Below are 14,126 nucleotides of genomic sequence, written 5' to 3'. Positions count from 1 at the left end.
TAGCTGATGAGAAACCAGCTGAGAGCTAAAGGACTTATTCCACATATTGGAAGCAAACTCAAAGGACAACCTAACATCCAGTGTAGTGTTCTAGTTCTCAAAAAGCCATGAAAAAACAGGCCACTAGTCACAGAAGTGGGGCCCAAACCCATGAATAAACAGAAATCGTCGTTTTTAAAGGCTAAAGCTTGTAAGTTAACTGCTTTTTTATTTTTTAATCCAAATGCGTAACAAGTCTGAGGGAAAGATTAATGGAGTAAAAACACTGAAAAGCACTGTTTTAGAAAATAATAAAATGTAGAAAAATGGGACAAATAAGCCGTGTCTTATAAAAGCTGAAATAAGACCACGTATTCAGGGATGTGCATGGCAGAACGCCTCACCTGACTCACTACAAATACAGTCTTTCAATAAGAACCAGCCTAAAAAATAACCCGAAAGTACAAATGCAGAACAGATTGAAGATTAAATAGTAATAACAATCACCATCAGAGCTTGCTGGCTTGCTGATTTATATCCAGCCACCCCGGGTACATTTCAGCATTATTCAGAGGCAGTCACAGCACCATCCCTTCGGAGCACAGCTGAGCCGAATGACAATCACCCTGCTTCTTGGCACCAATCTCCCAACAAACTTAAGACTCTCAGAGCAGTGTCACTGGGAGCAGGATAACTAAATCTCGCCGGCTCTTATTAAAAACGAAAGCCTGCACTTAAAACTGCATTACAGTTTCAGCGAGAACCCAACTTAAACCCACGTACAGACAACTCCCCCCTCCGCAGCCCAGGAGACCGGATCCGACCTCGCACAGCGCTGCAGAGGTAGGAGCTCTCGTTTGCCAGTTATTCCTTCTGGCAGCTCAAACCTTTAGCTCAGAGCAAATGGCATCAAGCACATCGACAAGGAGGAAAGGGGGTGGGTGAAAACCTGAGTGTCTGCCTATCAACCCACATGGAAAAGGGGCTCGGGGGGCAGGAAGGATGCTCGGCAGCTCTAGAACACCGAACAGCCCAAGCAATCAGATTATTTCACTAGCAGCCCAGGCTAATTGGAAATTAAACCAAGTGTGTAATGTAGTTAATGAAATACAACGTTCTGCTGCCTAGCAGGAACCTTCAGCTCACTGCTCTGTTAAAGGGAGGAGGAAAGGAAGGAAAGGAAGAAAAATCAAGGGGCTCTGAAAAGATGCTGAGGAAAGCTGGAGGCTCCCATCCTCAAGAAAGCCAGGCACCACCTTTCATTTAAATGGCCCAAGCAGGCAAGTCAGAGAGCCTGTATGAATATCTCAGTCAATGCATGTAACGTGCGTAGAGCATTACATCTGGGAGACTAAAACATCTCCAGTCTCAGCACAGTGTTGGGAAGGAACAGCTCACCTGTCCAGCTCGAATTGTGACAGGGTTCTCAGGAAGTCATTCGTCTTCCACCACTTTCATTCCAGCAGGCTGTGCTTCAGCGCCTAAAACTCTGGAAATGCATTGCTGGAAAGCAATCAGCTCCTGCCCGGGGAGCCAGAAATTGCCTGGGTGGGGTGGGGAAGGCCTCCTGCTTGCTTTTTGCTAGTGGGATGAATTTTTCTGGAGGTGGCGATGGCAGGGAAGGCGAAGTGGTATGTTTCCCATGGCGTGCTTGCCCTAACTGGTTTCTGCACTTCCCGGCTTGTACAAAGCACTGCAGAAGAACACTACTTGGTGGCACACTAAAACACTGCTCCTGCTCTTGTCCTTGCAAGCTCAGGATGTGTCAGCTATAAGATGGGAAACCATGCTCCCCCAGCTGTCGAACCCCTCATGGTGGGTGAGCAGGAAGGTGCTCAAGGATGTTTTCAATACCAAGGGTTTCTCCTTGGTGCAATCGAGCATCCTAGTGCAGGAAACCAAGCTCTGCAGGAAGCCACTGAGGATCTGCAACCCCCTCAGCCTCTTCCAGAAAGCACTGGGGTCAGACCCCAGCCTGGCTTCAGCCTTCTCCCACCCACTGTAGGAACAAGCACCTATCACATACCAGAAGCATTTCTTTTACAGCTTTTAGTAAGTCCTTTGGCAATTTTCCTTGCAGAGGTTCTCACTGGCACCATCCAGTGGCAAACAGGGGTCTCTCTCAACCAAGCAGCCTCCTTAGAAGGGAGCCATCAGACAAATACCAACAAAAACTTTAATTAGCCCTGAAAGGAGGGAGAACTGGGGGTAACAAAACATCACAGCTGCAGTGCTTTGTGTTTGTCAATAGCTAGAAGTGTTTGTTCTGATTGAAAACATAACATCTAGGCACACATTGACAGAATTCCCCAGCACCCTAACTGATACCAGAAATCCTGGAAGGATCTATTCAGCAAGACCAACACTTTGGAAGTTAGGCACACTGGCAGCAAAAACTGGAAGGAGACAAGCTGTGAGGGATGAGTTTGTCAATTAGGCTTTATGAACGAGGGGTCTGTGAGGACAGACTCGGTGCAGTCATGGAAATTCGTGCGTTATTACACAACGTGTCGCATCTCTGCCAGAGCGAGGGCACCCAGAAGGAAGAGAAAAGCAGTGTTTTGTGCGTGCTGCTCTGCGACCCGGCCCTATTTCATTTCCAGCTTGCTACTGTCTGGCTTCCCTGCAGAAAGTGTTACTCTCCCTCCCAAGCAGCCTCAGGTAAACAGCAGGAGCACCCTACAAAAAGCCCCAGTGTGAAGCCACTCAACTTAATTAGCCCCTAAGCAGTGCTCTCATCAACTAATACATGCAACACTGGGTCAACAATTGCACCGACTGATGCCTACCAACACCGTGAGGTGTCTCCCAGAAGGAAATATTAGCTCCACTAGCACCACATTTAAAAACCACAGCACAACCTACACACAGGATTGGCACCAGGAGACAGCCCTCACTGCAACACCCAGGCTGAAAAGAAGAGAAATGCTGCACCCAGCGAGGCAGGCAGGGTGTCCTGGGGGCAGCCCCAGGCTGCTGACACAGCCCACAGCTCCCAGCAGGGCTCAGCTCCACACTAGTGTGAATTTCCCAGTCCTTACAGCTCTCACAAGCAGGAATCTCAAAGTCATCTGGGCAGCGGTTCACTCCTGGCACTACATAAAACATCAGCTGAAGAGGGAAAAAAAATAAAGCCGTGAGAAGTCCAAGTTTCCCCAAGAGACAAAAGCTCTCCTGTGCCTGTGAAAAAGGTGGTGTTCCACCCCCAGTCGGACAAGAGAAGTCCCACGTCCCAAATTCTGCTTCCCACAAAACCCTGTTGGGACTCAGAGGACCACCACCAGCTTCTCAGCAAGGGGTTCATTTCTCAGCTTTATTACACAGACAAAGAGGAACAAAATTCCTGCAAAGCACACAGCAGAGGACAGCCCAGGAGGTAAAAGCTGCCTCTGTTCCTGAACAGGCTCATACCTCAGATCCGGCCCCAGAGGGACCCGCAGCTTGCCAGTAGCAGGAGAAAGAAGAAAATAAACAGCAGGAGAAAGAACTCTTCCTCCATAAAGTCTTCCAGGAAGACCAAATGTACACCTGAAGTTCTGGTTGGCAGAGCAGGAACCTACAGGGCTTGCAGTCACAGCAGGAGAGGAAGAGAACACTGTGATACAGATCAATGGGTTTTCAGTCTAGTCCAAAATTTGATGCTGCTAGAGGGGATTGTGACTAAATCAAGAGGAACCTCGTCTCCTCTGGTTGCCAGGGCTCGATAGATTCCCTTCTTGCTGCGTGTTATTAAACGCTAAAGGCAAAAAGAGAAGCACAACAAAAGAGCAACTGCATTCCACACACACGGTGCCTCTGCTAACCAGCTTGTTTTGTGATCTCAGTTTACTTCGTATGGATTCACAGCAGCGTTTCGTCAATAAGCTCTGGGGGTGCACAGATGGTGGAAAACATGACATGCTCCTGGACAACGAGTAAGTGCTATGTCCACACAGCCCAGGAAAACACAGGAGCAGAACAGCCACACCTGTGAGAGCTGCGATCCAGGGCATCACGGTGACAGGGCAGAATATGAGAAGAAATGCGACAAGGAATTCGAAATCCAATAGCACCCAGAGACCTGGGAGAAGGCGACACCAACCAAACTTAAGCCTCATGGAGAACACAGATTGACAAGAAAATCATTCCACGGGTTAATAGTTACCCTAGGAGGTCAAGGATTTAAAGTGTTTGGAGAGGGAAATGTTGTTCCATTCAGATGTTAAAAGACCAGTAAGGCTTAAGATGGATTTCCTCTTATGTTTCTCTGCTAATATTTACATTCCTGGGCAAAAACAAGAAGCGCAGTGATAAAAGCCAGAAGGGAACTAGTTACAAAATAAGGTGTCCAACTATAAACAGCTTGGGTTCTGTTTTAAGCTGCTGCCATCTCGTGGTCCTGTTCTCCATCACCAGGGCTCAGAGCTTGCAGTGTTCTAATGACAGGCAATCAGTCACCAGGTCCGATGCACAAGTGTCAGAACAAAACACCAGGATGAAAAAAAAGAAGTTTGTCCTCCAAAATACTTCAGAGAGCCCCTGGCCATAAACAGCCACGTCAGAGACCTACCCCTCGCACTTCACTATCATCTGCTAACGCTGGGTGTGAACGGCATTGGGCAGAAATCTGCCATCCTGTGTGAGAACACACAAATCCTGGGGTGTCCTCCTCAAACTGTTTTGTTAGAGCAACGTGAGGATCAGGGGCAGCACAGGCTGTCCGGATTGAATTATACCAAAGCCACCAGCAAGAAAAGCCCTTAGGATGGAGCAAGTCCAAGAGCACGTAAGTCCAGGCCCTAGCTTTATATTTTTTCAGACCTTGTTCTGCTGAGCTTCACACGAGGAAACGCTGAGCAGTGAAGGAAAGGTGTTTGCCCTGAGACACGTCTGGAAGAAGCAAGGATTCACTCTGTGAAGGGAAACTCTTCAGCAGGATGCCAAGTGACAAAGGGCAGCCCCCACCAGTTTAGGCCCACATGCAAAATGAGATTAAAGACTCCAGCCATAATCAGACTCCTGCAGTGTAACCACACAGTAACCAAACCACGTCACTGTACGTGTTCCTGGCCCACTGCCTGCAGAAAGAGACATCTCGGGTACTCAGCTGAAACGCAGTAAGCCACCAACCCATATGGTAGCTTGCCATATATACCCATAGCATGCAGACACAATTAGAGTCTGAATTAGTTCACTCAGGAGGAGCAGCAAAGCTACCACGGGGATGCTGCAGAAGCAGGCAGTGAACTACCAGGCTCAGGTGCCAGTCCTTGAATCACAGCTACAGCAAGCTCATCTGCAAGGATTCAGCCCTGCACCTCTTCAAGGAAGCACCTTTACAGCCCCGAATATCCCCAGTCCCTTTTTTGTGTGATTCTGTGATAATAAGCTGCTAGTTCCAAAAATACTGAAAAGAGTGTTTCTGACAAGGTCACCTCCAACGTAGCATCAGCCACCTCTGTGAGGAGGGTGATTTGAGCTCACACCCCCTGATCCCTGCACAATCACAAGCCACAGATGGAGCTGTTATTCTGCACAGCACCCAGCTTGAGCAGCGAGTGCCTGCTCATGTGCTAGAGGCAGCCAGTTACAGGAGAGGACTGAAACCCTTCTTGAGGACTATCTTTCAACAGGAGTTTTTTTTAGCTCCTACTAAAAATCCTCATTTTTCAGAGGACAGAGCAAGTGTGGATTTCCTGTCTAAAAACATTCTGCTTCATTAAACGTCTAATATGCCTGTTTCCACCAGATATCAAAGAAGCATTTAAAATAACAAAAACATGAATGGGTTTAGCTAACAAGTTGCAATAAATGAGATGCACCATTTACAGACGAATATGCCACAAGGATGGATGTATCTGTACCATTCTTTTCATTAATCTTTCTTTTGAGATCTGATATTGATACTGATACATTTTTTACTTAACAGAAGCCTCCAAGCAGGGCTGCATTCCACCTGATTTCCACATGGAGTAATACCTTGATAAATACCAGCTTGCACATAAACATAATTTATTTGGCAAGCAACCCCCCACTTGAGTTTCACATGGAGAGAGCAGGAATGAGCTGGATAGCTTGACTAAGAAGATGAACTTAATTAGGCATGGATAACTCCTGTGCTTGGGGGAGCAACTGTGCTAGAGGCACAAAGGAGACCAAAGCAACAAATTTAACTCGAAGGAATATCTGTATCTACTAAAAGTTGTAACCAAATTAAATACTGCATTAAGTCAGCATCTATAAGGGCCCCAAAACTGATAAAAATCTCTCCCCATGCACGCTTAAAAAGCGAGAACATAATGAATGCCCTGTCTGCCTGGGAAGCCAGAACACCAAACAATGGTCACACAATCCTCTCCAAGTCTGCAGATCTGAAAACACAGCACAGGTCTCCCTCCTTCCTCACCATCGCTCCTCCAAATTGTGTTCTCCTGCTGTGAATCCTCAGCTTCAGGGCAAGCAGGTAAGTATGATACGGGTCCTGCAGAGTTTCAGCTGCAAAGATTTTCTGTCCCAGACCATCTTCATTACCACCAGGGAGCTCATTGCTTGTACTGATGTTTGATTAGGAATCCCTATGCTACTTTTGCTGGTTTATTTATCAAATGAAGCATATACTGCCCTTTGATATTTCTCCCCTTCTCTCTATTCATTTCAGTCAGTGTTAAGTTAATGTGCTTTTGAAATAAGTATCAGTTCTCTCCTAACAGCCACTGATTCATTTACCAAAACAGTTCCACGGAGATCAACGAGCAAAAAGGGCAATCAAAACCTTATTCATTTCTCCTTAAGGACTGCAGCACTTCAGTCTGAGCTCCTCAACTCACATCCATGTGGCTGGAATCAGGAGAAGGAAATTAGAAAGCTGGAACCAAGGCTAGGAAACAAGCAGGTTGTGTGCCTGCCCACAGCTCTCCATCACGGCCCATGAACCAGTGAAGGTCAGGACCAGTATTTAAGTGGAGTTAAAGCAGCCCAATCAAGTACCTTCAGAGGCTGTAAGGCACTCTCAATATCAAATTCATAAAAAGCAGGTGTTCTCCTTATGGCTCAAAATTACCAAGACAGAGAGAGCATCTTCAAGTAGTCATCAGTATTCATGCAGAAGCCTGGCATAATAAATTCGGGGAGGCATGAAAAGAGAAGAGCTTGTAAAAGAGACTGATACCAGCAGTAATAGGCACCTCTATCTTCTGGTATGCACCACTGCTCACAGACTTGTGCCTGTGAAAGCCAGACACCTTTGGTTTTATTTCTAAGAAGCCATAAGAAACGCAGACAGCAGCCTTCGCTCTCTACTGCAGGGGGTGGTACCTCACCACCCACACTGGATTCAGCCAGAGCTGCCCAAAGATAGCTACAGCAAGACAGCACGTTGCTTTACACGGTTTGATTCATGCAGCATAGAATGAGTTGTTAGACCCACCCTCATGATGTGAAATGATGTCTTTAAGCAGAGACCATCAGATCTGTACTCTAGAAGAGCTTAAAAAAAAGCAGTCACTTCCTTAAACTCTGTGTTAAACCAAAGCGTAGAAGTTTTCCCTCTTGGTAGAATCAGAATGTTAGCAGTATGCTCACTGAATTCTGGCAAATCACAGGAAAAACATGCTGAATGAAAGGATTATGCATCGGGGCACTTCAGTCCATTGTCCACCATCTTTTAATTGCAAAATAAGCGTAAAATGCTTATATGCAAATAGACACTTATCTGTGAAAACAAGATTTAGCTGCTAAGTTACCCCTGTGAAATTCTTGGTCTTGACCTCCACCTCTTCTCTGGCAATTCATTTAACTTCATTGAAAACACAAGCAGCAATTCCCTTCGCTCATTACAGGCCAGTGGATTTATCTGGATTAGTGAGTGAATTCATCTACTCTCTCAATCCAAGAGCCAAAGCCTGCAGAAGGCAACAGCTAGGGGCTGTAGCCAAAGTAGCAGCCTCCAAAAGAATATTTCTCACCCTGCTTTTCTGAGTCATTTGACCAGGAGGTTAAACTTGCTGCAGTACTTAAGACAGGTAAAACAGGCAAAAGCCCCAACAGACCTAAGAACAGAAGCCATTTCCTATTTTCCTAAGCAGTGTTTCTCTAATCAATGCATTCCTCACGGTGCATCAGCTGCAATTAAAAAGCCTTCACACTCCTGATTACCTGCCTGCTCCAAACTCAGGCAGTGCATGGGAAGTACGGGTACATTACCATGGGATTGGAGTCTGCAATCAGGTCACGCAGAGAATCCAGAAAGCCCTGGTCCTCCACCATCTGGGCATTGATGTCATGCAGCTTCGCCACGCAGACAGCTGCAGTCTTTCGAACGTAAGGGTCTTCATCCTTCAGACACTTGCGAAGAGGCTCGCACAAATACTCTGTGATCTTGTCCACCCTGATGCATCCCATCGTACGGACAGCCAGGGCACGGATGAGAGGGTTTGGGTCTTCACAGTCCTGCAGGCAGGCAGAACACAAAGTCATCAAATCCGTGCCACTAGCCACTAATGTCTTACCTATGGTCAGAACCGTGCTGTTCTTATTTCAAACAAAAGCCATTCTCTCTGATTAAGTGCTAAAAAAGGCAGTGAATTCAGTGCGGGGACAAAAGGTGGAACTTACCGGTTCACAGAAATGTTCTGTACCATCTCAGAATATTTTCAGGCTATGATAGCTTGCAAAAAAGTAAAATTGTGATCTCTGCATCCCTTGTTTCTCCCCAAGAAAAGCCTCCCTCAACATGATCTAGCAGCCAAATCTAAAGTCCAGCTGTGCTGGAAAGGGATCTCTCACCATCCACAGGCTTCTTTCAGAAGAAAATACAATACTGGTTTCCAGCCTTACTGCTTTAAAGGAGCAAGATAATATAATGGGAAAAAGTCAACAATGAAACTTAACACAATAGTCAGCAAGGCCTGTTTTTCACAGGCCATCAGGCTTAGACGTAAGCATCCCTTACATTTGCAAGGAAAGAAACACCAGGCAAAGGCGAGGCTAGAGGCACTTTTCTGATGAGACAACTGAATTTCAAACCTGCATAGTTTTCCACACAACTTTAAAAATTCAGTAGGTTTTACAGCTAAACTCTTAGCCTACCCCACCCAATCTACCCACATCTCTGAGCAACACTACTCCATATTCACCTTAAAATAGGATGGATGCAAAATGACCTACAAAAGAGTAAGGCACACTTACCTTTCACTGTTTTAACATCCTGTAGCTGAAACACATCCAGGCATCAGTTTCAAAGCACACAAGAGAAGTGACATCTCTTACCACCCTGAACTGGGAACCTGACGCGAATCACTGAACTAGGGCAGACTAGCACAACACTTCCTCTTTACAAACACTTGTCCCTCAGCTTGCCAAAATAGACATCAGATACGTTTGTTAGCCTGTTCTAACAGAATTACGCTTTCAGGGTATGCCAGACAACAACATTCCTTCCAAGAGCCTGCAGAGGGAGGCAGGGACATCATCTCTGGCCAGAACAGGCCTGCTCTCAGCCTAGCTCCTCTCACCTTTCAGCCTCACACATACTAGAAACTCAAACCACCACCAGATTCCCCAGTTTCTGGAATTTTGTAATGCTTCGGGAGGAGCCTCAAAGTTTTTCTAAGTGCCAGGTTTTAACTTACATAACATGAGACTGAAATAACATTTCCTAGATAAGGAGAGGCAACTTGACAACAGAACTAAAGGCAACACTACAATCGGGCTGTTATTTTCCATTGAACTGCCTTTCATTTTCACCACAGATAACGGTTTTCTATACAGCGCACAGCTGAGACATACAAAAAAAATACATATCTGTATGACAGAGCTACTACAAAGGCTGGAAGATGAAAAATATCTATCCTGCCATCCAGTGACAGCAGGTGGTCTTCCATGATGATTAGCAAAATGATAGAAGCAGCTTTTCCTGGAGCTTGCTCCCTCATAGCCACTTTCTGCAGCACTTAAACCATCTCCTCTGCAATAAGTAGAGGCAGCAAGTGAAAGGTCCCAGATTTGTCAACTCCTTATTTCCTACTACCCTACGTGCACCTCCACAAGCAGAGACTCCAGTCCAAAAGCTGAGGTCAACAACAGCTCAGAAAGGCTAAAGGGCAAAGGAGAAATGGTGACAATCACTGTGCTGAGCTGCTTTCTGATGAGCTGTGGGAACAAGTTACCTTCACAAAGCTGTTGACAGCCATAATGGCCATATCTGGCTGACTTTTGGCGTAGTTCATCAGGTACAGGTACACCAGCTTCTTTAACTCCAAGTTGTCAGTCTGCATGCAGTTCACAACGTCGGGAAAGAGCGAGCTGGATAGACAAGAGATAAGCAAAAATAGAGAATAAGCAGTGAGATCACACGGTATGCAAAGGGATAGCAACAACACCAAGGAAGCCAAGAAAATAAGTTCAACTCTAATTATCGTGCAGTCTAATGACAGGTCACTTCCCTCCCAAAACAGTTTTATAACAGTTTAATCTTTTTTTTTTTTTTTTTTATGGGTTTTAACATAGATCAGTGTCTAGAACAGGTTTAAAAAATGAGGCATTAGTTTTCAAGTGTTTTAATTAGGGATTTCACCAAACAAGAAGACTTTACCATGCCAGGCCTGGGAATTAACCAACAAGAAAAACGGATGCTTTGGTAAAATGTTTTGGTAATGCAAGACATTTACAAAGAAGCTGGTAAACCCTTAAGAGGTTAGGAGATGAAACACCGATAAGCTGAGTTTCACTCAAATATCAAGAGTCAGCCTCTAAACAGCACTGCAGAAGAAAGCAGAAAGTTACACAAGGACATCTGCAGCTCTAAGTATGATGTAGAGATCTAAACATGAAGGTCAAGTGTTGCGGACAAAAAGATGACTTTTTCTTCCCTCCGGTTTATCTGTTCCTCCATCCTTAGATGAAGTCATAGCTCTACATTTATCTTATCTTAATTTCCGTGGCAACACACCACACTGCCATGAAGCCTCTGACAGAGATGTGTGCCTGGGGCTCCTGACTGATGCCCAGCAGAACCAGAGCTGCTACAGGTGAAGTTTGCTGTTACCTGACATCCTTCCCCACAGTCATGGCTGCAATAACTTTCTTTACGGCTTCTTTCCTCTTCTCTTTCTTTTCATTATTGAGTTCAGCCTTCAGTTCAAAAATCTCTCCTGGAAGAAAAAACAGATTGAGGTTCTTGGGTGCAGAAAAAGGTCTGGCTTTAGAGAGAGCCTGAGAGTGACTTTTTATTCTTCTGGCCTGTTGTTCCCATAAACCCAACGCACGTGGAAGCTGTCAGACTTCATGGAGAACATGGTGCAACAAGAAACAAGGCTGCAACACTCAGAATGACACGGGCTACACCTTGCTAATGAGAAAGCCGTTAACAAGAACCACACTGCACGTTGCAGCTCTCCCACTTTCAGAACATGAAATCACATCCCTGTAGCATCTGTTTCTCAGAGACAATCGTTATATAACCAGAATGAGAAGATATTTGGAGACGCCAGAATCGTGCCTGCAAGAAAAAACAAACATAGCTAGGAATTTAGCCCAGACTTTTTAAGTTTTGCCCATCAGCACTCGCTTCCTGCAGGGGCAGTGAGAAAAGAGCAGAACAAGACTGCAGTGTAGCACAACTGCCACGCTTCACAGAGATGGGAAAGCACAAATTTAGTCCAGTGGAATAAATTCCTCCCGGGCTAGAAGGACAGAGCTCTTGCTAAGAAAAGCAGCAAGTAACTACAGCCTGCCCTGATGCCGAGGTCACCAGAGCAGCCTTGGCATGATGGCAGTTCTTCCAGATAGCGCTGCATGGGGAGGCAGCTCAGGCTGGATCACAAAAGCAGCACAGCAAGTTTGCAAAACAGGGTAATGCATGCAGAAAGCAGCTTATCAGGCCTGCTCCAGACACACAGCAATCGGTGCGAGACGGGTAACACTCCTTTCCCAGCAAGGACAGCCAGCAGCACTGCCACTAGAAATTACAGGCTGAGGAGGACATGTTCACTACAAATATCAAAACGTCTCTGACAAAATACCTCCTAGCCCCTAGCCTTCGATTCCTACACACCGATGCCACTCTGTCAGAGCAGCAGCACTAGTTACTAACAAACCTGGCACAAGAAGACCAACGTGTACTTCACACCGAACAGAAGTCACTGCTTTGTGTGAAGAGGGCAGTGACCACTTGTAGCATCGCCTGCCTGAGCATGAGATGCCAGCATCACTCACACCGAGATCACGCCCCGGAGCTGAGCAGCAGCTTGCTCACCAGAGCTCACCCGGTGTGCCCTGGCCTCTTGCAGGCATCTCAGAAAAACACAGCTGATGCTTCAGCGCTGAACTTACAGCCAGAGGCGCTCCTCAGAACGAAGCGAGCTGCATTTGCTTATTTTATGTTTCATTACGCTTCGGTATGAGCTCAGAAACGGAGCAGCGCTGTGGTTTTTTCACTAGCGAGCATTCACTAGAAACACTCAGCCGTTCTGGAAAGGAGAGGTTAATGTGAACCATTTCCACATCTCCCAGAGAAGGGATGAGCAACATCAGGCTTAAATTGCAGCCAGCCAGAGCTAGGATAAACAATGTTTTGTTTGAGAACATGTCGGGAAAAGGAAAAAAAAAAAAAAAAAAAAAAGGATCTGCCTGGGACTGTTCCAGCAAACAAAGTCCTGCCCTGGGGAGGTGAATGGGTGAAACAACCCCAGGGATCCCTTCCAGTTTTTAACTGCTGCTGTTTGCCCGGAGGAGAGGTGACCACCACACATACAGGGAAGCCCAGTGAATGTTAAATGGAACACGTGGAAAACAAACGTATTTCACTGCAACTTTGAAGGAAGAAGCAGCAGAAAACCCCATTATCTGCGTCAGCTTGATGCAGAGATGCATGCTTTCACCTTAAATATTAATCTCTCTCCATCAACTTTATCCCATGATGCCCATCTGAACAACCTTCCTCGGTCCTGAGCTTCTCAGCCTACAACCAAACCTCTGTTTCTGACCATACCTGTACACACACCCCACTGTTTTGTTCTCTGATCCTTGAAAAAGCAACAATTTGGGTCACTTGGTGCATCACAGAACTGTGCATTACACCACTTTTGTCTTTTACCACCATGTGACCTACTTTGGAAGTTTCTCCCTGGGTGATTAAGATGAGAATCAGGGGCAGAGCTAACAGAAAAGCACAAGTTAAAGGAGCTGAGTAAAAATAGCCACCCACCACCTCTAGTGCTCTGCTCCTGCTCCACACTCACCTTTTTTATTGGTGGTGAAGTACTTGGAGTCCGTCATGGTTCCAGCTCCTTGAGACACCTGAAAATAAAAGCGGAAAAGAGGAGTCAAACAGCAGAGATGGAACAGCCAGTTTGCAACCCAGAAACTCGGAGGAACAACGGATCGGTGAGCAAACGATGTATGGGAAGGAACAGACGCCCCACGTGCACACACACACAGCCTTCATCCTGCACCTGCTGCTGGTGTTATTCGGCAAACCCAGGGACGTGGAGGGCTCACATGGACAATGTCAGTGAAAACACAATGCAATGAGCTGGAAAAGGCTGTGAGAACCTGCTCAATGCTCCATCTGAGGATGGAAAAGGAAGTTTTTAACTGCCTGCACTCAGCAGATCTCACAGGCGCTGTGCCTGTCTTTCCCCCAGGTACACAGTTTTGCTTTCCAAAAAAAGCACTGCCCGTTGGAAGCCAGAAGTGGAAGTTTGAGACAAAGGGACCTGCCAACTCCCCCTAACGATCCAGCTCCAGGCTGCACCTCGCTGGGCAGAGCCATTAACCCTTCTGCAACGCCTCCCTCGGGGCTCCTGCATTTTATTTCCTACTTTTGGTCTTCCTAAACCCTGCGGAACAGCCGGCAGTTTCGTTGCGAAGCAAAGCCTTCACTTTTCAGCTCTCTCGAGCTTGAAATTGAAATCCCTCTGCCACGACCTTCCATCCCACCTCCTCAGGCACACGAGCCTGTGATTTCGGGGCTGCCCTGCACGTTTATGGACCAAAAACCAATGCTGGGCCAGCAGGCGCTTACCAGAGCTCCGCGATCAGCCCCGGCAGCTCCAGGAAAACAAACGCTGGGCGCATCGCACCCAAACGCGTGCGGCGAGCCAGCATTTCTTCTGGCTGCCAGCTCCTAACAAACATGACTCAAACAATTCTCAGGCGCTGCCTGAAAA

At 46.5% G+C, this 14,126-nt stretch overlaps 1 protein-coding gene across 5 annotated transcripts in view; it reads right to left on the bottom strand.

Annotated features, from left to right (window-relative positions):
• The window catches only part of AP2B1 (adaptor related protein complex 2 subunit beta 1), a 79,479-nt gene that overhangs the window by 55,821 nt on the left and 9,532 nt on the right, over positions 1 to 14,126 (bottom strand). For all 5 annotated transcript variants that reach the window (XM_072025964.1, XM_005010640.6, XM_038165616.2 and 2 more), the window contains 4 exons: positions 13,197 to 13,254; positions 11,003 to 11,108; positions 10,125 to 10,260; positions 8,161 to 8,406 (listed from right to left, as the gene is read on the bottom strand). In XM_072025964.1, the coding sequence (XP_071882065.1) occupies positions 8,161 to 8,406; positions 10,125 to 10,260; positions 11,003 to 11,108; positions 13,197 to 13,233 (525 nt within the window). In that variant the 5' untranslated portion in view covers positions 13,234 to 13,254. The remainder of the gene's footprint in view (positions 1 to 8,160; positions 8,407 to 10,124; positions 10,261 to 11,002; positions 11,109 to 13,196; positions 13,255 to 14,126) is intronic.

The sequence above is a fragment of the Anas platyrhynchos genome, chromosome 20, assembly GCF_047663525.1.
Source record: "Anas platyrhynchos isolate ZD024472 breed Pekin duck chromosome 20, IASCAAS_PekinDuck_T2T, whole genome shotgun sequence".
Taxonomy (NCBI): domain Eukaryota; kingdom Metazoa; phylum Chordata; class Aves; order Anseriformes; family Anatidae; genus Anas; species Anas platyrhynchos.
The sequence above is the reverse complement of the archived record's forward strand: the minus strand, read 5'-3'. Positions and strand labels throughout refer to the sequence as shown.